We start from the raw sequence: 26,069 nt of genomic DNA on the forward strand, positions 1-26,069 counted from the left end.
CTTTCTTTGCGTTTTGGATTGCATTTTTTTATGCTCATAAATAGTTCATTTGATCTAAGTTCACTTTGTTTTTTGTTCTCTGTATTTTTCAGGTGTTCATGGAGTTCAGCAGGATTGTGGGCAAGAACCTCAAGCAGGAATTCTATAAGAGTATCGATCAGCACAGTCCTCGTCTCCTTGAGTTATTTCGATCCAAGAGAGGTAATGTTGGACAGTTGTTGACACATATTTCACAACAGACCAATGTAGGTCCATACACAGTATGTACTTGGCATTGTTTTTAACAGGTTTTGTAAAAACATCATATCACAATGCCACTCTAGTTGTATAATTCAATCCAAATATTGCTTGGTTTGTTTAAGCTTTCTTATAGATCATTATTTGTTTTTCATTTTAGCTATCTAACTTGTAGTACTATGTTTAATTCCCAAAAGACTACAGAGCCAACTGTGATCTGGACACCAGTGCTCAGAGGGCTTCCTATCGTCCGTGGGGGACAACCCCACAAACTTCTTCAAATAAAAGCACGCTTTGTAAGTAAGCACTTGCTTTCTTATAATTTTCACCGTTATTTATTTTTCACCATGACACTCTCATATTGATTAAAGTTGTTTTTCAAATGAGAAATCTAATGTAATGATTGTGCTCTTCTGTTATTCTATATTTAGGAATCGGATGATGATGGTTCTTTTCGTGACCTTGACGTTGGGATAATTCTCATTGAGCGTGAAGGTGCTGGGCTCACATCTTCCCAGCATCTCAGTCCAGCCTCGTTGAAAATCATCATTGAGGGAGAAGTCGTGATGGACAACATTCAAGATCTGCCAAAAGCAATGTGCATTCTGTTTGGACTCACATATGCACTCCATCTTAACAACCCCAAGACTATGAAGCTCACATTTCAGGTCATCCAACAGGTATTGCTCTTGTTAGGCCACACTGACCTAAATCCGAAGCTACAGACTTTGAAAAACCAGCTCGCAATGTACATTTGAGTGGGGGTTTCTTGTTAATTTTGTTTTGTATATGGATTTACCACTTTAATCTCAGGGGACATCCATGTTTTTTTCTTGTAAATTTGTGATACATTCAACACCCACACAAGAACAACACAGACACGGACAACACACACACACACACACACACACACACACACACACACACACACACACACACACACACACACACACACACACACACACACACAACACACACAAACACATGCAACACCCACAAACAACACAGACATGGACAACACCTGGACACACGTACAACACCCACACGCACACAACACAAGGACAACACCCACACACAAACAACATACACGGACAACACCCACACACAAACAACACACACGGACAATACCCACGGACAATACACACACAGACAACACCCACACACAACACACACGGACAACACCCACACGGACACACACGGACAACACCCACACGGACACACGACACACGTACAACACAGACACAGACAACACCCACACACACAACACACACGGACACACCACACACGTACAACACAGACACGGACAAGACACACACAACACCCACACACATAATTGTTTCAATGATTTGAAATGTCTTTTTTGAGATTAATCATTTTAGGTTAGACGTGTTGATGTTGACCTGTTTTGCCATTTTTCTTAAAAATAAAATGCATTGGAGCATTTAGAGGTGTTTCTTTTTTTCCTTCCAATTTATTTGAAACAATGTTTTATACGATATTTAATTAAATTAAATTAGAGGAAAATATAGTAATTGTAATAAATGATGAGTAGCAATAACAAGTCATAATAGCTAGTTTTATCTAATGATTCACTGTAAAATATTACAGACCCATTTAGTTATGTCCACTTATTTCTTATTTTTAATTGAACGAGCTTATGCAAGTTGTGGATTTTGAACTCAACTTTATGAGTTTTTGAAAGTTAAACTTGAATTTATTCATTGGGTTGACTATTTAAAAACATGTATGTGTTGATTGAACTTGGGTATGTTGTAAGTTAAGTTATCAGTTGAAAAAAAAGCATGTGTGTGTGTTGCAACAAAAAAGAGTTGCCTTTCGAGTTTAAAATAACCTGTCTTCTTCCACAGCAAAGTTAAAGCATGGCCACAATAAATTAATTATACACCGCCGATAAGTGATGTAGCCTATTCAAATTTCTACTAAAATATAACACGTGTTGTGGCAAACAAGAAAGCACTGGTGCCCGGCAGAGGGAGTAGCCTACCTGTCAACAACTTGTGAATTTCACTCTTCTCAAATTAAAATGGAAAGTTCTTTTCAAAAGTCAAACGTTTAGCTCCGCCCACATTTAGCCCAACCCAGATCTGCGTACTGCAGTCAGGTGCAATTGGTTCATTGGCTGGCCAATTCCCATGATGCAAAGCGGTAAATAGAGTTGTGTGAAAATTTGCTGAAAAGTTTGCAGTTTTTTCGAAATACAAATGTAACTTTATGAATTCCGTTTATTAAATGTGTGTTTAGAATGTAGTGTTTTGTTGCCTGGTAATTGTCATTGTTGTGCTGGTTTACATTTGTAACCATGAGTTAAGTGACTCTTACGTTTGATAAGAAGAGCTGGAGTCTTACAGCATTATACTTTGAGCAGTAATAGGATTCCTTCAGCTGTCAATCTGTGGCATGTCACTTCACTAGTGGCCATTTTAAGTTTAGTGACGCAAGATCAGCAGAGAGGGCCATGTTTTGCACGGGGCCCTGGGGCGTCCCCACCCAAGCACCCATGCTATTCGCTATAAATGTGGTTATGCTGTTTCAACTTGAAACTGTGAGTTGAAATAAAGCAGAAATGTATGTCTGTTATACTAGGCAAGGAAGGTTTCTTGCATTATTAAAGGAAATAAATGATGAAATGTACAGCCGTACGTCATCCTTCCACCGCTGGTTGTCGGGGTGGTGCCCAGCTAATGATGTGGGCTATGTGAATAACTGGAGGGCGTTCTGGGGAAAGCCTGGTCTGATTGAGAGAGACGGCATTCATCCCACCTGGGACGGTGCCGCTCTCATATCAAAAAATCTGAACGAGTTTATCAGACATAAACCATGACAACCCAAGTTTGATATTAGTAATCAGAGGTGCAGTGCTACGCGCCCCTCTGTGCTTCCGTTGGAGCAGTCGCCCACTCATAGTCTAATAAGCACGGTGTCTGTCCCCCGGCTCAGATCAGTTAAATCAAAGGTAAACAAAAGATGCGCTATACTTAACAACCTAATTGGAATTAAAACTACTGCAATAGAACAAAATAGGAAAATTAGATGTGGACTATTAAATATTAGATCTCTGTCTTCTAAAGCAGTACTGGTAAACGAGTTGATATCAGACAATAAAATTGATTTATTTTGTCTTATTGAAACCTGGCTGGGCCATGAAGACTATGTTAGTCTTAATGAAGCCACTCCTCCCAGCCATATTAATACTCAAATTCCTAGAGGCTCAGGCCGAGGAGGGGGAGTTGCAGCCATCTTTGATGCAAGCCTGCTAATTACTCCTAAACCTAAATTACATTATAACTCATTTGAAAGTCTTGTTCTTAATCTTCAACATCCAAAATGGAAAACATTACAGCCAATTATATTCGTTGTTATTTACAGGGCTCCGGTCCATTATTCTGAATTTTTATCTGAATTCTCAGAGTTTTTATCATGTTTAGTCCTTAAATCAGACCAAGTACTTCTTGTAGGTGATTTTAATATCCATGTGGACGTTGACAATGACAGCCTTAGTACTGCTTTCAACTCATTACTGGATTCAATCGGTTTCAGTCAGAGTGTGCACAAGGCGACGCACTGTTTTAACCACACCCTCGACCTTGTGCTGGCATATGGTATTGAAATTGAGGATTTAATAATATTTTCGCAGAATTCGGTATTATCAGATCATTCTTTAATCACTTTCGAATTCTTACTACCTGATTATATTAAATTAGATAAAAGCTCCTACACCAGATGCTTATCTGACAGTGCTATAGCTAAATTTAAAGAAGATATTCCAACAGCATTCGACTCTATGTCATGCCTTAACATAACAGAGGACCTGTATGTTAACCTCAGTCCCTCTCAAATTGATGCATTTGTAGACGGTGTTACGACATGCCTACGGACGACCTTAGACTCCGGCCCCCCTGAAAAAGAAGATGATGAAGCAAAGGAAACTAGCACCTTGGTATAACTCCCAAACTCGCAAATTAAAACAAATCTCGCGAAACCTCCGAATTAAGTGGCGTTCCACCAAGGTGGAAGAATCTCGTTTGGATTGGCAAGAAAGTCTCAAAACCTATAGGAAGGCCCTAAGAAAGGCCAGATCAGACTATTACTCATCACTAGAAGAAAACAAGAACAACCCAAGGTTTTTCTTTTCAGCACTGTCGCCAGGCTGACAGATAGCCACAGCTCTACTGAGCCATCTATTCCTCTAGCTCTGAGTAGTGATGACTTCATGAGCTTCTTCAATGATAAAATTACAACAATTAGAGATAAAATTCATCACCTTTTACACTCAACTTCTAACGGTTCACCTTTAAACGCAGAGTGCGTTAGAAATAAAGACTAGTCTCGACATATACTTAGACTGCTTTTATCCTATAGATCTTCAACAATTATTGTTAAAGATATCCTCAGCTAAGCCATCTACCTGTCTCTTGGACCCCATCCCAACGAGACTACTCAAAGAAGCATTACCTGTGGTTAACACCTCATTACTAGATATGATCAATATGTCTCTATTAACAGGTTATGTACCACAGTCATTTAAAGTAGCTGTGATAGAACCTCTTCTGAAAAAACCCACCCTGGATCCTGAGGTCTTAGCAAACTATAGACCTATATCTAACCTTCCTTTTCTATCCAAGATCCTTGAGAAGGTGGTTGCTAATCAGTTATGTGATTTTCTACATAGCAACAGTTTATTTGATGACTTTCAATCAGGATTTAGAAAGAATCATAGCACAGAGACGGCACTGGTGAAAATTACTAACAACCTTTTAACTGCTGCAGACAAAGGTCTTGTCTCCATTCTTGTTTTACTAGATCTTAGTGCTGCATTTGACACAATTGACCATTCAATCCTGTTACAGAGATTGGAACACTTGGTTGGCATTAAAGGAATTGCTCTGAGTTGGTTTAGGTCCTATTTCTCTGATCGATCTCAATTTGTGAATGTTAATGATAAATCCTCCAAGTACGCTAAAGTTAGCCATGGCGTTCCTCAAGGCTCAGTGCTTGGACCAATTCTATTCTCCTTATATATGCTTCCTCTAGGCAATATTATTAGAAAACACTCAATTAACTTTCACTGTTATGCGGATGACACCCAATTATACTTGTCAATCAAACCAGACGAAACCAGTCAGCCAGCAAAATTTCAAGAGTGCATTAAGGATATAAAATCCTGGATGACCTATAATTTTCTGATGTTAAACCCTAACAAAACTGAAGTTATTGTGCTGGGCCCTAAACACCTCCGAACTTCATTATCTAGAGATATAGCTACTCTGGATGGTGTTGCCCTGGCCTCCAGCACCACTGTTAGAAATTTAGGAGTTATCTTTGATCAGGATATATCCTTTAATGCCAATCTAAAACAAACCTCAAGAACAGCCTTTTTTCATCTTCGTAACATTGCCAAAATTAGGAATATCGTGTCTCAAAACGACGCTGAAAAAACTAGTCCATGCATTTGTTACTTCCAGGCTGGACTATTGTAATTCCCTACTGTCAGGTTGCTCAAATAAGTCTCTTAAGACTCTCCAGCTGATCCAGAATGCTGCAGCGCGTGTTCTCACAAGAACTAAGAAAAGAGATCATATTTCTCCTGTATTAGCTTCTCTGCATTGGCTTCCTGTTGAATCCAGGATTGAGTTTAAAGTCCTTCTCTTGACCTACAAAGCTCTAAATGGTCTAGCACCATCATATCTAGAAGAGCTCCTAATACCCTATTGTCCTACTAGAGCACTCGCGCTCCCAGAATGCAGAGTTACTGGTGGTACCTAGAGTCTCTAAAAGTAGAATGGGAGCTAGAGCCTTCAGTTATCAGGCTCCTCTCCTATGGAACCAGCTCCCGATCTGGGTTTGGGGGCAGAAACTGTCACCTCATTCAAGAATGAACTTAAAACTCTCCTATTTGATAAAGCTTATAGTTAGGGAGGAGGAGTTGCAGTGTTCACCTAACTGGCCCAACTGCTTCTCTTCATAATTGTTAGATTAATAATACATAACAAAGTAGAGGGAGGCAGGCCAGCCAAGCCAGATCCGGCAGGGGAAGAGTTCCTAAGCCCGAAAAAGCTACCTCTCCTTATGACCTGTCTCTCTTAGTTACCTGTTATAGTTACGCTGTTATAGTCCTAGACTGCCGGGGACTTCCTTCCTTTGACACACTGAGCTGCTCTCTCCTCTCCCTTTCTATTACTGTTACTATTACTATTACTATTACTATCACTATTTGTGTGCAGCCCGTCCCAGAAATGCTTGTTACTAATCCTAGCTTCTGGGGAGTTTACTCCCCGGAGTCCTTATGCTTTTTTCCCCCAGCGTATTTCCTTGGAGAACTGCTGAGCTCAGCGATGCCCTGCAATGTCATGCTGCGTCCTGCTGAACCCTGCAGCTTCCCGCTACATCCAGTCACTGTTCCATTATTAATGTGACTACTATCGCCACTGTTCATCACACCCCCAACCGGCTCGTCAGACACCGCCTACCAAGAGCCTGGGTCTGTCCGAGGTTTCTTCCCAAGAGGGAGTTTTTCCTCGCCACTGTCGCACTGCTTGCTCTTGAGGGAATTACTGGAATTGTTGGAATTGTTGGGGCTTTGTAAATTATAGAGTGTGGTCTAGACCTACTCTATCTGTAAAGTGTCTCGAGATAACTTATGTTATGATTTGATACTATAAATAAAATTGAATTGAATTGAATTGAATTAAATGATTTGTTTTAACTTAAAGTATGAAGTTAAACCAAGTAATACAAAGTTAAATCAATTAAAAGAACAACTTTAACAAAACTAGAACACTGTAGTTACATCCACATCATTAACTTTAATTTCTAAGTTGAAACAAAGGCAGTCTTCAAGTTGAGTGAACTTCGATTTTCAAGGCAGCAGGGGAACTTGCATTTCCAAGTTAAACTAACATGACATTTATTACAGTGTTTGAGTACACACTACTAATAAATATAAATACTAAACTTAAGGTTCCATGTTAATACAACTCGACATGTTTAGTTTCAGCTTGGGTAAAAACTTAACATTCCATGTTAATACAACTCGACATATTTAGTTTTTGCTTGTGTAAAAACTTAAGGTTCCATGTTAATACAACTCAACATGTTTAGTTTTAGCTTGTGTAAAAACTAAAGTGGGATAGGGCAACGGGTTTCCACGCGATTTGCGAGTAAAGTCAACTAATTCGGGTTTACAGTGCACTTGAAAGAAAATAGTCTTTCCACAAAGTCGATTAGTAGTTGTTCTGGAGCTTTCGATTGTATGATTGAGCTCCAATATATCAACAACAAAAATTCTCTCTCTCTCTCTCTCTCTCTCTCTCTCTCTCTCTCTCTATCTTTCTCTCTCTCTGGTCTAACTTTCACTTATTCCAAGTGGGATTTCTTGTTAAATCAGCTTACATTTTTGCATCATGTTTGCAGTCAAGACCAAAAACTACATTAACCTTTCGAGAGACTTGAATTTCATGCTCCCACGTGGCACCACCAGATAGAGCATGAACACCATGTAAAATCATCCTCCCGTTAGTGCAAATGTCAGCTTGTTGAGAACTGTGCCAACAGATAGTTTAAGATGTCACTTGCTCCTGGAGTGCCTGATAATAAATTGTCTCCCAGTACACACTTATGTAAGTTGTCATATCTAATTCAAACATAGAAAGTACAATATTACTGACAGAAAAGAGTTAACCAAAAGCACATTCAAAGCTGTGGAGAGAAGTGGAAGAGGAGGTCATAATGAATGTGATCTGTATGTAAAATATAAGATATCTCTTATGTGTGATGTCTCATCTTGGAAAGTGGAACTCGATAAGGACAGTGGTGATATAAGCCTCATGGAGGAATGTGAGTGCTATAGAAAACTTCCTCACGTGTTTGGTCAAAAAAAGAGGAAGAGTCACAAGGAGGCCTACTCATGTTTTCGTCATGTGTGCAGCAGCTTCTCCAAATATGTGAATTTCATGGTCTCTATATCCGTCTGTAAAACATTTTCCATATTGTGGTATTGAATGAGGCGTATGGATTATCCCTGACAGTTCTAGCAAACGTTCTTTTTCACATGTCTGTTTTACAGAAGAAACTAATGGGTGGATTTAATTGTGTTTTATGATGTAGTGTCTGTCTTGTAGACTTTCCATTTGGTGCCACCATAATGTGAAAACACCTTGTTATTCCTGCATTTAGACCACATCAAACCATGTATCAAACTGTCCAAGATACATCAGTAATAATGTCACAGATATAATATAGTTAATTGACTCCAATGGGGAAATATAAACCAGTGACAAATTAAAAGGAAAAACATGAATTTATCATTGGAGAAATATAAAGAATGCAGATGCTTCCACACAGGGCACAAGTGGCCATGAAAAATATAAAAATGCTGTAATTATAGACAATCACCAGACCTCAACCCAATTGAAAACCTATGGGAGATTGTGGAGTGATGTGTTAGACAGCGCTATTCTCTCCACAACCAACATTAAAACAAAAAGTGGCATGAAATGTTGTACTTGTTGTATTTGTTGTCCACAGAGGATGAGAGAATAAGTGGTCGAGGAGGTCATAATTTATGGGATCTGTATGTTAAATATGAGATATCTCTTATGCGTGATGTCTCATCCTCTTTTCATTTGAGACTGGAAAGTGGAACTTGATAAGGACAGTGGTGATATAAGCCTTGTGGAGGACTTTGGTGAGCCCCTGAGTTTTCATCGCGCCAATGACCGGCGCCACCATGAGGTTGCCACTTTTGGGCTTTAGTGAAATGTCTCGAGAGCAATTAAATGGGCCAACTATTTTTGGTGCAGAATATGAGCTGTGTCAGATGCAAATTGTATCTGCAAGTCCTAAACACACACAGATGGAGTGAAGATGCAGGTGTTCATACGTCATGTTCACACCGTGTGCTTTCAGTCAGTGTAAAGCTGAGGAACGTGTGAAAAGAAAGCAGAGTAATGGACGTGTTTGGTTAACCACAGGTTTGTTTTTATCCTTTTTACATTCAAGATAAGGTCATTGTCATTGTACCATTTCACAAATCTCTTTTCTTCAGACTGGTCCACTGACAGATTGTCTTATATCAGGTATATCTGCATATTAAATGGCATGATTGTCAGAGTTTATGTGATGACACTTATTATTATACAATCTGAATATAACAGGAGATATGCCAATTCAAACACTGATCTGCTGTGTACAACTGGTAAGGAATGACTGATACCACTTTATGTAGACGCAAACAAACCTTAATCTACATAACTTCCTAACTGTGCACAAGCAGAGGAATCCTCTAAAGTTTGGAAAAAGATGCAAAGCACCACTGATAGCGTCATATGTGCCTTATTTACATCTGTATGCAAACTACCTGGGATCTAATGCACAACTGACTTCAACAGCTGTAGCTTTTTTCCGGCCGTAACAGTTGGAGCTTCAGTCAGTCTATTTTATCAGTGCCATTACAATGCTGTTCTTCCTCATGGATCCCTGGTCCTGGTCGCTTGAATGTGATGTTAAGCTGGTGAAATCTCACCAGAAACAAACACAGACGTGACAGACAAGATTGTACTGAAGAACTAGAGGATTTCTCCACTATGACAAACATCTTCTCAACTCAGAAAAAGCACTCTGGAGGAGCAACAGGTGGTGGGTGGAGCTCTGGCTATGTACATGTGATAATACATAATAAGTACAGTGTGGTTGTGTGTGTGTGTGTGTGTGTGTGTGTGTGTGAGAGAGAGAGAGAACAGTTGCACATAAGGCCACATTTCTTGCACAACACATAATGTCAAAACCCTCACATCAGCCTTTACACACACACACACACACACACACACACACACACACACACACACACACACACACACACACACACACACACACACACACACACACACACACACACACACACACACACAGATACACAGTAAAATCTACATTACAACTGCCCAACAACAAAACATGTACAACTTTCTCCTTCCAGCAAATAACTTGGAAGTAGTTCTCGAATCTGCGCTCAAAGGATGTTGTTGATGTCACAAAATGTGCCCTGTGTCTGCTAACCCAGATCAGATAACCAGTGAAATCAGTTTCTGTGTAGCAGGGAGGCACAGTCAATGCTGGCATGACATCACAGATGCCCAGTCATTCACAGGAAGAAGAAAAAAAAAGTCTTCAATGGGAGGGTGATTAGTTTCCACTGGAGTCTGCAACCACGAGCCAAAAATGTGTACCATCCAAGAATTTTGTCTCGAAGCTGATGGCAGACGCACAACTCTTAATTTTCTTGCAAGAATGACCTTGAACAGACAGCAACAACAAGGATCACAATGCAAACAAACAGCTGAGTCCCTTTATTATAATATTTAGCATTTTTGCCATCACAATTTCAGCTTGATGTGTTTGTGGCCTGCTTTCTCTGTTGCACCAGATTGTGAGAAGCTCTTTCTGTTATAATTGACATTCTGGAGCAGTGATCATTAGTAAGCCTCTGTAATTTGAGAAAAAAAAGAAGAAAAAAAAACTCCAGGTAGAAGGAGAAGTAACAGTCTGAGGATCTTCAGCAGGCCTGCAAAGAGGCCCTCCTCTACTTAGGAACATTTAGGAGGTAGACAAAATAATAGGAACACCACAAGTATCAGCCAACACTGACACTTGTGGAATATGTCCTTATGCCATACTTTTTATGTTCCTTTCTCACACTTTTACGCTGCTATTGTTTATTGTTTGTTTGTTGTTTATTTGCACAATAAGTAGGCTACTGCTCTTATTTTGATTTTCTTTTATATTTCTTTTAATATTAGGGAGTGCCTACTCAAGTTTTGTTGCATTGTTTGTCTTGCACAGCAGTAGTATATAATGACAATAAAATACTTATCTATCTTAGCATACAATGCTGCAATACACCACAACTATTACCTTTAGAAAGACCTTCAATTAGGACGTCTGACTGTCTAAAATAATTTAATAGTACAAGTTTTAGAAATATTATTATTATTATTATTATTATTATTATTATTATTATTATTATTATTAGTAGTAGTAGTAGTAGTAGTTCCTGCCCCATTAACCTATTGTTCTTCACACTCTCTGTGCAATATGTGGTCTACACTTTTTCTATACAACGCACACCCACCAGATAAGATTTTTTACTGTAAATGCAGTTTTTAGCCTCTTTTATCATCACTTTTACAACACAACATGAATTAAAAATAGTTTTCTCACCTATAAATCTAAAAACGTCTAAGCTACTGTGACTTCCTGTTTATAAATCATAAAATCATTTTCCAGTTTATCAGCAAAACGTATTGGCGGTGTGTCAGTCTGTTCAAAAATATAATATTATATTCCGCTTTATTGAGTTGTATTTAGCTCTGTGTGTGTGTGTGTGTGTGTGTGTGTGTGTGTGTGTGTGTGTGTGTGTGTGTGCGCGCGTGTGTGTGTGTGTGTGTGTGCGCGCGTGTGTGTGTGTGTGTGTGTGTGTGTGTGTGTGTGTGTGGGGCGTGGATGCATAAAGAGAACGTGTGGGGAGGACAATGCTGCGGTTCTTCACCATTCGCGCGTCAACGGAATCCTGGAGTGCGTCATCGAACGTCTATTCTCTCGAACGCGCGCTGTGATTGGCCGAAGGCTGGAAATCTCCCCGCCCACCGCCCATGTATGGAACTCTTTCTCTGGCGTCATGGGTACTATAACTCGGATAGTATAAAAGTGTTGCAGAGATGTAAACGCGCAGGGACTTGCTTCTCAGCTGGGAAACACTGAAGATGACTGACGGTTGTTTGTGGAATACAGACAGTTCAAAACACTTGTAAACGGGCCCAACAGGTAAGAAATATTTATTTTTATTTTTGTGATATAGTAGGCCTACACTTGAATACGGAAACTCGATTTTTTTTTAAATGTCACAACCGACACATGGGCTTTAAAATGAGTTTAAATGGAAGAGAAAGCAGCCGCCCCGTTCCCATTTATAAGCAGAAAGCAAAGTGAAGTTGTATTAACGCTACAGGTGTCTATGTAGGTGACTATATAAGCCTACTCAATATTTTACTCATTCTTGCACAAAACTGTACAGTTGTTTCATTTTAAAACAAATATATTGTATTTTTTTTCACATTTTTATAGTAAAACTTTCTGTTCTATATTTATGTGTGTTGACGTTTGTAGGACTTGCTTTATATTTTTATTTTCACTTACTGTGTATAGCCTATTGTTATGCATCAAAACACCAAGGCAAATTCCTTGTATGTGAAAACCTTTTTCTGATTCTATTCCTGAGCTAATTGGAGTCAACTGTCATTACACACAGTACAAGGACAGAGACAACGAAATGCAGTATTAGCATCTAACCAGAAATGTCAAAAGCAGTAAAGTGCAAAGTAATATACAGAATAAATCGTGATATCTAGAATGAAAATAGAATACAATAAAGTAGAAGGTATGAATGTGTCAAGATGTAAACAGTATGAACAGTATGAATAGTGTGATATCAATACGCAAAATATATTGTTAGTGTTAACATGTGCCTCATGTGTTGTCATTGAGCCCCTGTCTGAAAGTCAATGCCCACATACTGTACTTTCCGGCATGAGCAGCTGACCATATTTACTACATAGTAATACATGATACAATGGTTTACGACTGTTGCTATGCAGAGCAGAGCACCTTCTAGGTTTTCTCATGAAGTATATGCAGTATGTCTTTCTTAAGGCAAGGCTAGATTACCAAGTAGGCAACTGCACCAGGGCCCCCACAACGCCAGGGGACCCCCGAAGTCTATAGTTCACCTTTTGGCAATTGTAGGGAAACCTAACTTAGGTTATATAACATTTTATATAACTTTTAAAATGTAAAAATGTAAATTCCAGCACATGAATATAGTGCACAGGTAGTAAAAGAGGGCCCAGACGCTCATTCCTGCCCCAGGGACCCCTAACAGGTTAACTGGCCATGGCTTAAGTGTTCCAAATAAACTTAAAAATCAGTTTGGCTTTAATATTGTCGATTATAGCCGCGGGTTCAACTCCGATCTGAAGCCCTTTGCTGCATGTCATTCCCCCTCTCTCTCCCCTTTCAAGTCTAAGCTGTCCTATACAAATAAAATGCCAAAAATATATAAATAAATAAAAATAAAAAAATATATATATATGTATATATATTGTCGATTATGTCTTTTTCAGTCTTGCAACCATGACTTGCATACACCCTCAGCATGGATCTCAGCTCTACGAGAACAGCCTTGGCAGCTCGGAGCTTCAGAGCACAGACTCTCTCTCCAGGCTAACTGTGGATATGAGCAGCCCAGGGGACCAGCTCTCTGCTCCATCGCTGCCAAGCATCAGCTCCCTGGTGGACACTCGCGTGGGTGACTTTGACGCTTATTCATGTCAGTTCACTGCAGCCCCTGCCCACATCACTCCGTCGCCGGGCCAGGAGACCCCCTTCAAGCTGGATGACCTACAGGTTTACGGCTGCTACCCTGGAGCGTTCACGCTGAGTTACCCTGACGAGGCAGTGTCCCCTGGTGGGTCCGACTATTTTGGCAGCTCCGCATCCACCTCGTCTCCTTCAACCCCCCGGTTCCAGAGTCAGCATGCGTCCAATTCCAACTGGGATTCAGCCTTTGGGCCATACTCACCCAGTCCAGGGTACTGGGCAGCAGAGGACAACTCAGTGCCACAAGAGCCCTCTTTCTTCACCTTTGGTTCTGTGGAGGATATGTCCCATTTGGGTCAACCACACTTACGAGAGCAGAATCCTTTCACTTCGATCCACCCTAACCCCTCTGCACTGAGCTTCCCCACCTTGGTTATGGAGCAAGCGTGTAGCCTGGATGGCACTGAACAGCTGGATGGGAGCTTATCACCCAAGTTAAAAAGTCCCGGTGGAAATGAGGGCTGCTGTGCCGTGTGTGGGGACAACGCCTCCTGTCAGCACTATGGGGTTCGCACCTGTGAGGGATGCAAAGGGTTTTTCAAGGTAATAGGATCTGACTTGTCTATGCATCCCATTCATCTACTGTATTTCCATGCAAAGATGACTGTTTGAATGTTGAATGAATGTTTGAGACAGGTTTGGAGCAATTCTTCTTTTTATTTCACAGCGTACAGTACAAAAGAATTCCAAGTATGTTTGCCTTGCCAACAAAGACTGTCCTGTGGACAAGAGGAGGCGGAATCGATGCCAGTTCTGCCGTTACCAGAAGTGTCTTGTTGTAGGCATGGTGAGGGAAGGTGAGTTCAGTACATATCCAAATGATTGGTTTAGAATTAGGACGGTAATGCTGAAGTGAAAGTAACATTTGAGGTCACCAATTTTTCCAGTTGTGAGAACAGACAGCCTGAAAGGACGAAGAGGCCGCCTGCCTTCAAAGCCTAAAGTGGCCCAAAACGTGACAGCCACCGTGTCTCCAGTGAGTATGATCGCTTCACTTGTGAGAGCCCACATCGACTCAAACCCCAGCATTGGGAAACTGGATTACTCCAAGGTAAAAGCAAAACAAAACAAATAACATGCAAAATCCCAATTTTTTTTCCCCTTAATATTTAATTACCCACTCATGCATCTGTTTGAACTTCTCTGCTGTTTGCAATTTCAGTATGACGAGACAAAAGTCAGTCCAAACCAGAAAGAGGACGCTAGCGATATCAAACAGTTTTACGAGTTGCTCACATCCTCCATGGAGGTCATCAGGAAGTGGGCGAAGAGCATCCCAGGTTTCTCTGAGTTCTGCTCAGAAGACCAGGAACTGCTGCTGGAATCTGCCTTTGTCGAACTCTTCATCTTGCGTCTTGCATATCGGTGAGTGCGGCGCGGCGCACGCAAAACTTTCAGCACGCTTATCATAAAGCTTACATGTAATATTGCTGATGCCTTGAATAAAATCATCACACTATCTTGTTTTTTTTTTTTCTTTTCTTTTGAAGTTCCAATCCTGATGTGGACAAGCTGATCTTCTGCAACGGGGCCGTGCTTCACAAAGCGCAGTGCGTCCGAGGCTTTGGGGACTGGATCGACTCCATCTTGGAGTTTTCTCAAAGCCTCCATCGCATGAGGCTAGATGTTTCCTCCTTCTCCTGTCTCACAGCCCTGGTAATAATCGCTGGTAAGAGCTGCAGCTTTTCATCCTTTAACACTATTTAACACATCAACGTTTACAAGTAGAGGTATCAGGCTTTAACCCACTGTCCCCCCAATTTAAATATGAGTTATTTTTATTAAGCAAGGACAACTGTTTGCACAAGGAATCTGGTTTCATTGGTGCGAACAATACTAGGCAGTTACACAACACATGATTGGCATAACAGGTGTTGGACAGAATGTAACACAACCTCACGTATAGCACAGAGAAGATCTAAGATATCACAGCAGACTGAATATAACCACAATGCAGGGTTCATTTCCGTGATGGGATCAATAAAGGATTCTGATACATTTAAAGCCAAGGAATTGTAGCAGCATTAACGTTTCTGCACCAGCGTGTGTCCACTTTAGCAGTGCATTATCCCACTTAAAGTTAGTTAATGGTTTGTATAAAGACTTTCCAAATTCAACTCAGAGTTGTGGTCTTTTTAAAGTTGAGTAAAATCAAATGAGAAAAGAGGAAATTATTTGATTAAAAACTTGGGTAACACTTTACTTGAAGGTATCTACATAAGAGTGACATGACACTGTCATGAAAACATTACACTGTCATGACACATGAACCCTAACCATAACCATAACTTGACAAAAACTGAATGACACTTACTAAAAGAAGCGTTATGTCATAAACGTCTATGACTTGTTTATAACACGTGTCAGTGTCATGTCACTCTTATGTAGATACCTTCAAGTAAAGTGTAACCAAAACTTGATCAGATTTGTCACGTCATGCTTTCAAAGTTTACAGTCTTTTCTATCAGTGTTTGATATTTGTGAGCATAAAGCTCACACTGACACCAACTCAAACATGTATCTTATTTTCTGCTGCAGACCGACATGGTCTTAAGGAGCCAAGACGTGTGGAGGACTTGCAGAACCAGCTCATCACCTGCCTCAAAGATCACATCTCTGGCTGCGGCTCCGACTCGCTGCGGCCCAATTATTTGTCCAAACTTCTTGGGAAGCTGCCTGACCTCAGGACTCTGTGCACTCAAGGCCTCCAGCGTATCTTTTACCTTAAATTAGAAGATCTTGTTCCTCCACCACCGATTGTGGACAAAATCTTCATGGATACGCTTCCGTTTTGAGTGTGAGATGGAAGATCTGTGATATATAAAATCTGGAGTGTATATGAGAGCCAAAAAAACAAACAGACTGACTCATACTTCAGGTAGAAGATTTTGCAGCTCCAGAGGAAAAGGGCTACTTCTGAATTATAAAGTGAATGATTTATAACACTTGCAGAAGCAACATGTATGAGCTGCACAAAATGCTCTTCCTGGTTGTTTTTTCCAGGAAATTGTGTACTCTGCAGACGGGCCAGCTCATGGACCAAAAGGTGACTGTTTACATACAACTAGGTGCCATGAATGGAAACATTTTTGATGGAGGGAAGATTATTGCACTTTCCAAACAGTTACAAATTAAATACAAACAATATCAGCCCCCATCATTTGAAGAATATAATAAGCACAATCATTTAGCTTTTTTTTTTGCTTTGGACTGTAAATTGCACATAAAGTATCCTACAAAGCATTATTATGATACATGATGATGATTCAGGCTCAAGAAATTAAAATGGGCATTATATTTCTGTTTAGTTTAAATACTTCAGGTGCACCAGGATGTTTTCAAAACAAGCAAATGATTTCACAGAACCACTTGAATACACTTTCCAGCCCCCAAACTGATGTTTGGTGAGTCCACACACAACAATATCCAAAGCATGAGTCCCTCAGAGCTCCAGTTTGTGTTATATCTAATGCCACCATATGTATTTGGTGGTAATAAAGTAGGTTAAACCTACAGAATCATTCAGTGGTATCATTCATGTATCATGAATATACATTGAGCAGCTAATATACTGTGTATCATCCAGTTCAGTCTTATACACTGGCCTTGTATGTAGATTTTTTTGAATGAGTTTTAAACCTGCTGGTGTTGTTGCGACATCAATGTCTTGTTTGGGGGGGAAATGTAATTTTGTTTTGGGTTATTTTTACATACTAAGAAGTTATATTTTACTGCAGCTAAACATGAAATAAAAATTTAAAACAGCATATTCCAACTGCTTTTTGTCTTCTTTACATATTTAGAGAAGTATATTGAGTTAGGTTGTACTTGTAGTTGAGGTTGAGTTATTGTAAAAAAAATCTTTTTATTTAAAGTTGCCCTACTTGTGCTTGTGAATTGCAAACATTATACATATTGATTTAACAATAAGTCTTACTTTGTTAAGTAAATTAGTATACAGTTTATTCTTCCATTGTGCTTAGCCATTGTATGTTGCTATGCCAGCAGCCTCTAAGCCTGAGTCAAGTGTAACCTCTTCTTTTGGCAACAGATAAGAATCCATCTCCCTCCCAGTTATGTGCTGGTCTTTTTTTAGAAACCAGTGGAATTCCCAGTCCGGTCTCAAGTGACTCAGACTACTTCATCATTGTATAATGTCACATTCTCACGCGTGTGTGTGTGTGTGTCAAAACATAAATGAACACCTTGTACTGCTTGAAGTAAATGTTATGGAAGAAGTGCTGCAAGCCAGCCAATAAAACAATATTATTTATAGATTACTCTGGTGCACCTGTTGACAGCCCATGGGCCTCTATGATCCACCATAATGGTCCAAAACATGCAAAGTCAGCATGATTACAGAGGCTCAGGATCATGAAGTAATAGTCAGAAGATCACCAAAGTACCTGCCAAAGCGTGCTGAAAGTTTTGCGTGGCAATCACCGATATGCAAGACGCAAGTATCACCTATTTGGAACAAGAGCTTTTCTTCCAAATATAGTATGCTCATGAATATTTAGATGAGCTGCACGCTGATTGGTTGAGCGAACCACATACACATACATTGGAGACGAGACAGCAGATCTCATATTTCAGACACTGGACGTTATACATTGTTTGTCTGCAATTTCGTTATTAAAATTCTTTATACTTCTGAGACATTTTTATGCGAGAAATCAACTATATAAAGCTCAAATATGGGCCTTTTTAGGAAAATGTATGGCTAATTGCAAATTTGGTAAGACATGTCGGACTTCAGGAGCTCAGTGTCTCAGATCAGTGGTGTAACCTATGTAAATGTTAGGGCGTGACAAAGGTAGAGACTAGAGCCAAATAAGGTAGGAGTTGAGGAGTTGACATCAACTTTTAGCTTTGTTGAGATTCGCCCGTTTTCAGCAGCAGTTTCAAATTGTGAGATTTGCAGAGGAAAGAGGTGTCAATGGGATTTTGAGGTTCTATGTATGTCCAATTTACCCACCAAACTGTCGTTATTCAACTATGACAAGGTAAAATCGTATTTGCATTCTATCACCCCTTTAATGTTAGACTATTCTTTGTTAGTTTTGTTGACAGTCAGTAGTGAGTGACGTGGTTCTCAACGTTTTTCTCTTGGTATTTTACATTAATGTAGCTAGGTATCTAGCTATCTATGCAGGAAGATGACGTCTCAATTCTTAATGCCGCCTGCTAAGCTCTGATTGGTCAATTGTTTCTCCAACCAGGGGATTAAAGTCGTCATTGAAGCACAACACCAGACCCATCTGAATAACTGTAAAAAAAATGTCAAAAGGACTGGAACCAGATGACAGCTCAATAAGAAAGTTCCTACAAAGAAGACATCCAGTATTCAGTGCATTGTGCTAATTATGTTCTCTGGTGTTTATTTAACAGCACACCGAACCATCATGAGTTGCTCAGTGCACATCCATGTTTAGCTGCAGTCACACTGGGGTGTAGGTTGACAGGGCATGTGGGTCTATCAATATGCTTCAGTGTCACTGAGATGAATTCCTGTAGATTTATTGCACTTGGTCCAATGTCATATCAAACACTGAGAATAGACCTTGTTCATGGTTACAGAGGTAACCTACAGCTAAATTATCTGAAGTAGCAACCAGCTGGTCTCCTGCTTCTCTTGAGTTACAGCTTTTAAAATTCTCCGTCTGGTGTTGTTACGTAACTTAATATAAGTTGGAGGACTTGATAACATTGCAAATGTTGGACTTATGCATCAAGAGAAGTAGGATAGATCACTCCTATTACGGATCGTATGTGGGTAATGGTACACTGATAGCGTTAAAGGGGGGTAGGGTAGCTCTCTTATGATCTACCCATCATGCCTTAGTGGAAACTGGGAAAAGGGAGAGCAACTTGACTGCAGCTTGTTTGAGTTGAGTATGAAATACCAGTGATAATAGAGGATCACAAGCTTCAGACAGAGTTACAGGATTAGAGGCCAGTTCCAGAGACTAAAGTGTCCACTCCACATTGTGCAGGACTCTTAATGTCTGTGAGAATATGAGAATGTCACATTTATAAAATAAGATCAACAAAGAGGCTTGGGTTTCACTGCATGCCTGAAACTTGTTAGCAGAGTGTCCAGCTGCCGGGTGAGTGTGATGAGTCTCATAAGGGTCATAGCTCAGTGTGGACCGGAAGAGTGTACTGTGAAATATAGCCAAACAAGCAGCAGGTTGAATTTTATAGTTAAAAAGTAAAGCAGCATGCTCAGTGGCTTTTACTTCTCTTAAACCCTCAGATGACTAGCTGGGGTCAAATGTGTCCCCAAAGATGTCACTTTATAAAAAAAAATCATTACTTTAATTAGATTTTTAGGGATATTGTACATACAGAGGTTGAATGTTGGAATTATCACATTGCATACGTTCTTAGAAAACAGAAAAAAAAGTGTCAGCATACCTGTAGCTTTCTGATTTACCTATCTATTATTTCTTTTTATTTATCGTATGTCATTATTATAATTATTGTGATGTGTATCTGGTATTTTGGTTGTATTAATTTGAACAAGACTAAGGGTTTACAGCTCTGTGAGGCTGTAGGCTTACTAAGCTAAGGGCACAGAGGTGCTTTGAGCCAAATGCTAACATCAACATGCTAACATGCTCACAGTGGCAACGCTAACATGCTGATGTTTAGCAGGTATGTTTACTATGTTTACCATCTCAGTTTTGCGTGTTCATAGCACTAAACACAAAGTGCAGCTGAGGCTGCTGGACATGTCATTTAGTCATAAACCAAACTACTGGACAATAAGTTCATAAATAAATGTTGACCTTGTTATGGTGCTAGATGAAAAGTTAAGGGATCAACAAAGTGATTAGTGAATGGCTGAACCAAATTTTGTGGCTATCCGTCGAGACATTTTACTCAAAACCACAAATGTAAACCTCATGGGGCCGAAGAGAAGAAAAAGTCAGGGGATAACGAAAACCAGTAGGATTCATCCTCTGGGGACCATGAAGGTCTGTAGAAAATGTCATGGCAATTGATCGGATAGTTGTCGAGATGTTTCTGTTTGGATCAAAGTTGTGCACCGACCTTGAAAAATACTCTGAAGGAGCAGAGAAACTCAGAACAAGTAGACAAAATATGTTGCTGTCTTAAAGGTTGATGCCACCCTAATAATGCCATGTTTAGAAATGCACTTTAATCAAGCCATTGAAACAGCAGGAAGGAGGGGGAGGAAGTCTCTCTTGCGACTGGCAACCATACAGTTTGTCTTTTCTCCAGTAGACTTACACTGCTTCTCCCCACTGCCAGTGTCTTGTACTGGGCACTCTGTTTGGAACAGGATGTACCCAGGCTATTTAGTTTCATTTTATGCTGCTGCTCAGCAGGAGTTTAAACATGGATTTGGCATTAGATTTCTAGCCAAAAAGGGGAAATGGTTTTAATCGATAATTTATTACTGATCAATAGCCACGAGGACATTCATTTAGATTGCTAATAATTTTTATAGGAAATAATAGCGATAAATATCCACAGTATTTATAAATTGGAGAACATCTTAAGAACTATTTATATATCTTGCTAAGTGCAGTTTTGTTTTTTGTAAATCATTTTTAATTGGCACTGAATCAGTTCCTGCTGGCAGTTTCTTGAAGGTATACGGCTCGCAATGTGGTGCGGTGGGCTCTGCTGAGCTCAAATTAACATCACTGACTTGGGATCAGAGGGGACAACATGACATTTAAGCCTCGTCAATGACAAGTTGAAGAGTTCAGAACTAACATGAGCTTCTTCATATCACTCAGTGTGCAGGTAGTAACAACTTTACGTTTAAGAGGAGGCAGCGGTTCCTCGATAGACATAGGGGCCGGTGCAGAGCACAAGACGTGCATGTACTTTTCTCTGAAGAGTCATATCTCCTCATATCATCCTTACAGATGGTGACAGGGCAGCACAGAGGCCCGTCTGAACACTTCTATTAATAGCCACAACTAAAATAGACAGTCATCACATGAAATCAATAATGCCACTTAGATATGACAGAGTGCTCAGGCTGGCCGGTCTCACGCTGGGATTATTTTGAGACTCATCACACTGAAGTCACTACAGTGAAACAAACATTGGGAAGGTGTCACTTTGGGTCGTGGGTAATTGTGACATAATTTATCCCCCCCCTTTTTTTCTTTTTACAAACCAAACAATCAATTGATTGATGGAGAAAATAATTGTCAGATTAATCCATAATGAAAAAAATCATTAGTTGCAGTTTTATACAAAATAGTTCAAAATTAGTGCCACCCCAATTAACCAAAACAGTAAATTCCTGCTTTTACATTTATGCTTGATTACAAAGTCTGATAATTTAATGTATAATAGTTTAACAGTCACAGGAGCCATTTTTCTGCATCAAGTAATTTTCCTGATTATACTTACATATTTTTACTGAACATTAACATAGGACTTTTACTTGTATAAATTACCTAAATAATCCCTCCACCACTGCAACGACCAATGATGTACTTTATGCACGAAAAGTGCCTTTAGTAAACATGTTTGCTTACCAGAGGAGCTACTTGAAACAAAAAGGGGATAATCAAATCAAGGGAATGTATTCTAGTATGTAGATAAAGTATTAAATAGACTGGGAAGCAGGCAGATAGTGATGTCAGTGCTTGGGTTGATGAGTACTGCCATCCTGTGGCCATGAAGTGACACAAAGTCTGAACAGCTGCTTCCTTTGCTTGGGAAGAGTACCTCAACGATTGACTATAGTTATTATAAAATACAATAGTGAGTTTACGACCCAATTGATATTGTGAAATAGGCCTGTGTGTATATACGTTGTCCATATGTGCATTTTCTGTAACCGTTTAATGTTTTTTCTAATTTATTTTCTCTTTCATTTTGTAATACTGCCACTGAGGCTTTCCAAAATAGAAAAACAAAATAGGAAAACACACCCATCCCATTGCCAAACTGTATTTGAAATCCATGCACATTACAACATGCGATTCGGTTTAGTAAACATTTTCAAAAGTCACCACAAAAATTTGAAATAGAACACCTACCATGCTAACTTCACACAATTATTTGAAATAAAAACACCTTTAATATAACAAGCCCACAATATTCAACCACTGCAATTTGTAACTGTTAACAGTTGGGAACGCACATAAATACAGAAAAAACTAAAACAAAGGAGGCTTTTCTGCAGTTACGGTACCACATCAGGTGACTAAAATGAGACTGCTGCAACTTGAACCTACAGTATATCAAATATAAAATAAGTTAAGCATGCATTATACTTTATATCGGGGTCCAGGGAAGGGTATTGGGCGTTCTAAAACTTGGACCAAGGTTGTTGGTGGGCATCGTTTCCTGCAGCTGCCTGCAGAGAAACAAGACAAAACAGTAAGGTCATAAAACATGCACTTGCTAAGATCTGAAGCAGACTGGATGAAGCGTAACACTTACTTCTGATTCAGGACTGTGTTTACACCCCACACAAACGGAGCAGCATCATCATCAGCCTCTGCAAGACAAAATGCTCAGTTACTTTTACAGACAAAAATCTGTGTTTTCAAAGTCTGGTTCCGAGCATGGAAGGGGAGAAAAAGAATATTGCTTTAGAAACTATGCACTGAATATTTCAAACTCAAGCACCAGCTTCAATGTTCAATGACTAGGGATGTAAGGATGCATCGTGAATTGGTTAAAAATCGATCTAAATGTGTAAAGATTACCACCGGTTGAGATCAAAAATGAATTGCGATGCAATTTTGAAACGACCTAGGGTGTAATCTACTTTGACTTCAGACATTACTACGTCTTCTTACTTTATTTATTTGAAGAGATTTTAATTTATTCCTCGAGTTATTTTGATGTGATATATAGAGATCGATCGATCTATCTATTATCTATCTATCTATCTATCTATCTATCTATCTATCTATCTATCTATCTATCTATCTATCTATCTATATATATATATATATATATGTATGTATGTATGTGTGTGTGTGTGTTTATGTGCGCCTGCTCTACCCACTGAACCGACCCGGCCACTTAAAAATCCATTTCTTTTAATTTAATATTTTTTATTTAAGATAAAATACAATTTTAGTTTAACCTTTGATAAGGACACGTGTTGTTTTGCACAGTTTATATGAAGTAATATTTCTGAGTCATTTGTCTGCAGTTCATTCTGTTAAAAAAAAATCATAAGAAAATGGTATCGTGAACTTAAAATCGTGAATCGTATCGAATCGTGAGTTGAGTGTATCGTTACATCCCTATCAATGACACAAAAATCGAAGTGTTAAAAACAAGTTGTGGTTATTAGCAATACCTTTGTCCCAATCCTCAGTCATGTTCTGGTTTACCCAAGTGCTGACTGGGACCTGCCATTTACTAAGTCCATTTGTACTTCCACCTGTAAACAGAGCATAATTCAACTCAAACACTGCGAGAGCATGTTAACTCTGCAAAGTAAAAAAAAAGAGCCAAAAAGTGATGACTCACCATCTTCAGTGTCCACAGATATTCGGTCTTCACAGGTTTCAGTGTGGTATGTCAGCTCATGCTTGGGGACCAGGTGGCGAGCATTGAAAGGGCAGGTTTTTAGCTCCATGGCCAGTTTCGGATGATTCTACATAAATGAGAAACGAGGCAAAGGAAAGCATAGATTGTATATCTATGAAGGAAAGGACATTTCTGGTTCAAATATACATAATACACATGGCCCTGAACTCTACGTCCATGTAAATCTACAATATTTTGCCATGTCTGCTGGTGTTACTTGCTATAATGAGTTTGACTCACCTTCCTGCACTTTATCAGATGGTAAGGGAAGCGGCAAGCTCGGATTTGGTGGTTCTTATCAAAAGGGCACTGCAGAAGTTTTTCCGGGTCACAGTTTCCTTTTTCATCTTTAAAGTCAGAGAAGAACAAATTCATACGTTTAACCCTTTAATATTTATTAAAACCGAAGACAACTTAAGATGTTAAAATGTGAGGAAATATTTTTAGTTTTACCGGTTTCTTCTTCCAACTGTGCACTCTGCTCAGCAGCAGTTTTGCATGGAGCGCAGGTGGTTCCAAATGTGATGGTGGCCGCCATCGCTAGCTGGGATTTACTGAAGACACCAACTGGCAAACTGGTAGGGTCATAGATACTATTCAAGTTAACATTGAATACAAATAAAAACAAAGATATAAAAATGTCAAAACAAATAATGACAGGTTTCTAGATGCACATGCAGCATTCAAAAGTGGCAGAACCATGACAATGGCATCGTTAATATGCAGAATTCTGTGTAGTGTAGCTAAGCTACAGGTGTGCCGAATTATCTACCACCTGATTCGAGGTGTAGAGTTGTTTGGAATAATATACCACGTCCTGGCGTTACTTACAGTGTCTGTGCTATCTACACTTGAGTGAAGCAGTCGCCTGGGGGAAAGAGAACGCATTAGCACCAGATTTTATATTATGTTTACACGGTCAAAACGTACCCAGGTTTGCAGTTTCCAACCAGCCGTTTAGTGCAGTTAAGTTTCACCTGGATGGTAATAAGACGCATTATCTAGAAGCAGTCGTTGAACTATAATTAGCTTATTAATTATCAAACATTGCCCTTAAACCGCGCAACCGTAAAATGTTGGCTAATGTCAGTGGCCATGTTTGCTAGCAAAAAACTTGGCAAGTCGCCCAACTTTAATTGTAAATGGCCAATAAAGAGTATAATTCATATTACCTGAAAGAACGTTTACTAAGTTTTTTAACAAGTGTTTGAAATACAGTCGGTTACAAAATTGAGAGTATTGCCACGGAAAATAACATTTTATGGACCTTTTCTTTTTCTTTTCTTGTCGGCGTGCTTGCGACCGGCGAAAGCTTTTGAAAATTTCGTCGCTCCGCCCCCATTTAGCTAGCGAACATCTCGAAGTCACATGACTTCATTCCTAAAATCATCTGCATCCATTAACCCAAGAGTCGTTACTTTTGATAAAACATTTCTTAAAAAATATACTTTTTAAAAATATCTGAAGGTATATCGCCTTACTGTGACAGTTCTGATTTGCACCTGTATTATTTGTTGTAGTGTGATTGTTTTCTGAAAAATTAATAAACACAATTGTTGAGAACGCAATATCTGAAGAAATTGTGGCATGATTTTTCAACCTCCACCTCTGACTCCACATCCATCCCTGCTTCCACTCCCACCCCTGCTTGAAAACTTTTCAGGACTTTTAGTAGACCTCATACCATGCAAGTATAGCAAATTGGGTGACTGTCAGACTTTGCTGTCCTGAGTTAGGGGGGGGACAGTCACTTTTCGGCAGGTCTCATATACTCCTGCCAAAAAAGGACTGCACCCCCATAACTCAGGATTTTAAAGTTGCCCTTACAAAATATG

General features: G+C 39.5%; 2 protein-coding genes and 1 pseudogene across 6 annotated transcripts; 2 read left to right on the forward strand and 1 right to left on the reverse strand.

Moving 5' to 3' along the window:
* Positions 1-5,273: 5,273 nt before the first annotated feature.
* Positions 5,274-6,171, forward strand: LOC120558790 (annotated as a pseudogene).
* Positions 6,172-11,947: 5,776 nt separating this feature from the next.
* On the forward strand, positions 11,948-16,934 carry nr4a1 (nuclear receptor subfamily 4, group A, member 1). The gene is made up of 7 exons (XM_039801852.1): positions 11,948-12,072; positions 13,428-14,226; positions 14,351-14,480; positions 14,571-14,734; positions 14,846-15,048; positions 15,174-15,352; positions 16,222-16,934. The coding sequence occupies exons 2-7, from the start codon at positions 13,438-13,440 to the stop codon at positions 16,476-16,478; spliced, it is 1,722 nt and encodes a 573-aa protein (XP_039657786.1). The 5' UTR covers positions 11,948-12,072; positions 13,428-13,437; the 3' UTR covers positions 16,479-16,934.
* Positions 16,935-22,616: 5,682 nt separating this feature from the next.
* On the reverse strand, positions 22,617-25,613 carry zgc:56699 (uncharacterized protein LOC405758 homolog). 5 transcript variants are annotated; one of them, XM_039799388.1, is made up of 8 exons: positions 25,502-25,595; positions 25,165-25,211; positions 24,688-24,809; positions 24,475-24,581; positions 24,175-24,301; positions 24,002-24,085; positions 23,128-23,185; positions 22,617-23,041 (listed from the first exon to the last, which is right to left on the reverse strand). In XM_039799388.1, exons 1-8 carry the CDS (start codon positions 25,574-25,576, stop codon positions 22,960-22,962), a joined length of 702 nt encoding a protein of 233 aa, XP_039655322.1. In that variant the 5' UTR covers positions 25,577-25,595; the 3' UTR covers positions 22,617-22,959. The 5 variants fall into 5 exon arrangements, with proteins under 5 accessions (XP_039655322.1, XP_039655323.1, XP_039655324.1 ...); XM_039799389.1 differs by lacking the exon at positions 25,165-25,211 and adding an exon at positions 25,066-25,102 and having other exon boundaries at positions 25,502-25,588; XM_039799390.1 differs by lacking the exon at positions 25,502-25,595 and adding an exon at positions 25,407-25,425.
* Between the last annotated feature and the right edge of the window lie 456 nt (positions 25,614-26,069).

The sequence above is a fragment of the Perca fluviatilis genome, chromosome 5 (assembly GCF_010015445.1).
Source record: "Perca fluviatilis chromosome 5, GENO_Pfluv_1.0, whole genome shotgun sequence".
Lineage (NCBI taxonomy): Eukaryota > Metazoa > Chordata > Actinopteri > Perciformes > Percidae > Perca > Perca fluviatilis.

Bases quoted from the DNA above. Each gene is read 5' to 3' on its own strand.
- zgc:56699 (XM_039799388.1), bottom strand. From the start codon at position 25,576: ATGGGGGCGGAGCGACGAAATTTTCAAAAGCTTTCGCCGGTCGCAAGC. The intron at 24,810-25,164 runs GTACGTTTTGAC...TGACCCTACCAG, and splicing joins GTTGGAAACTGCAAACCTGG to TTTGCCAGTTGGTGTCTTCA. The intron at 23,042-23,127 runs GTAAGTGTTACG...GTTTCTCTGCAG, and splicing joins AACACAGTCCTGAATCAGAA to GCAGCTGCAGGAAACGATGC.
- nr4a1 (XM_039801852.1), top strand. From the start codon at position 13,438: ATGACTTGCATACACCCTCAGCATGGATCTCAGCTCTACGAGAACAGC. The intron at 14,481-14,570 runs GTGAGTTCAGTA...CAATTTTTCCAG, and splicing joins TGTAGGCATGGTGAGGGAAG to TTGTGAGAACAGACAGCCTG. The intron at 15,049-15,173 runs GTGAGTGCGGCG...TTTCTTTTGAAG, and splicing joins ATCTTGCGTCTTGCATATCG to TTCCAATCCTGATGTGGACA.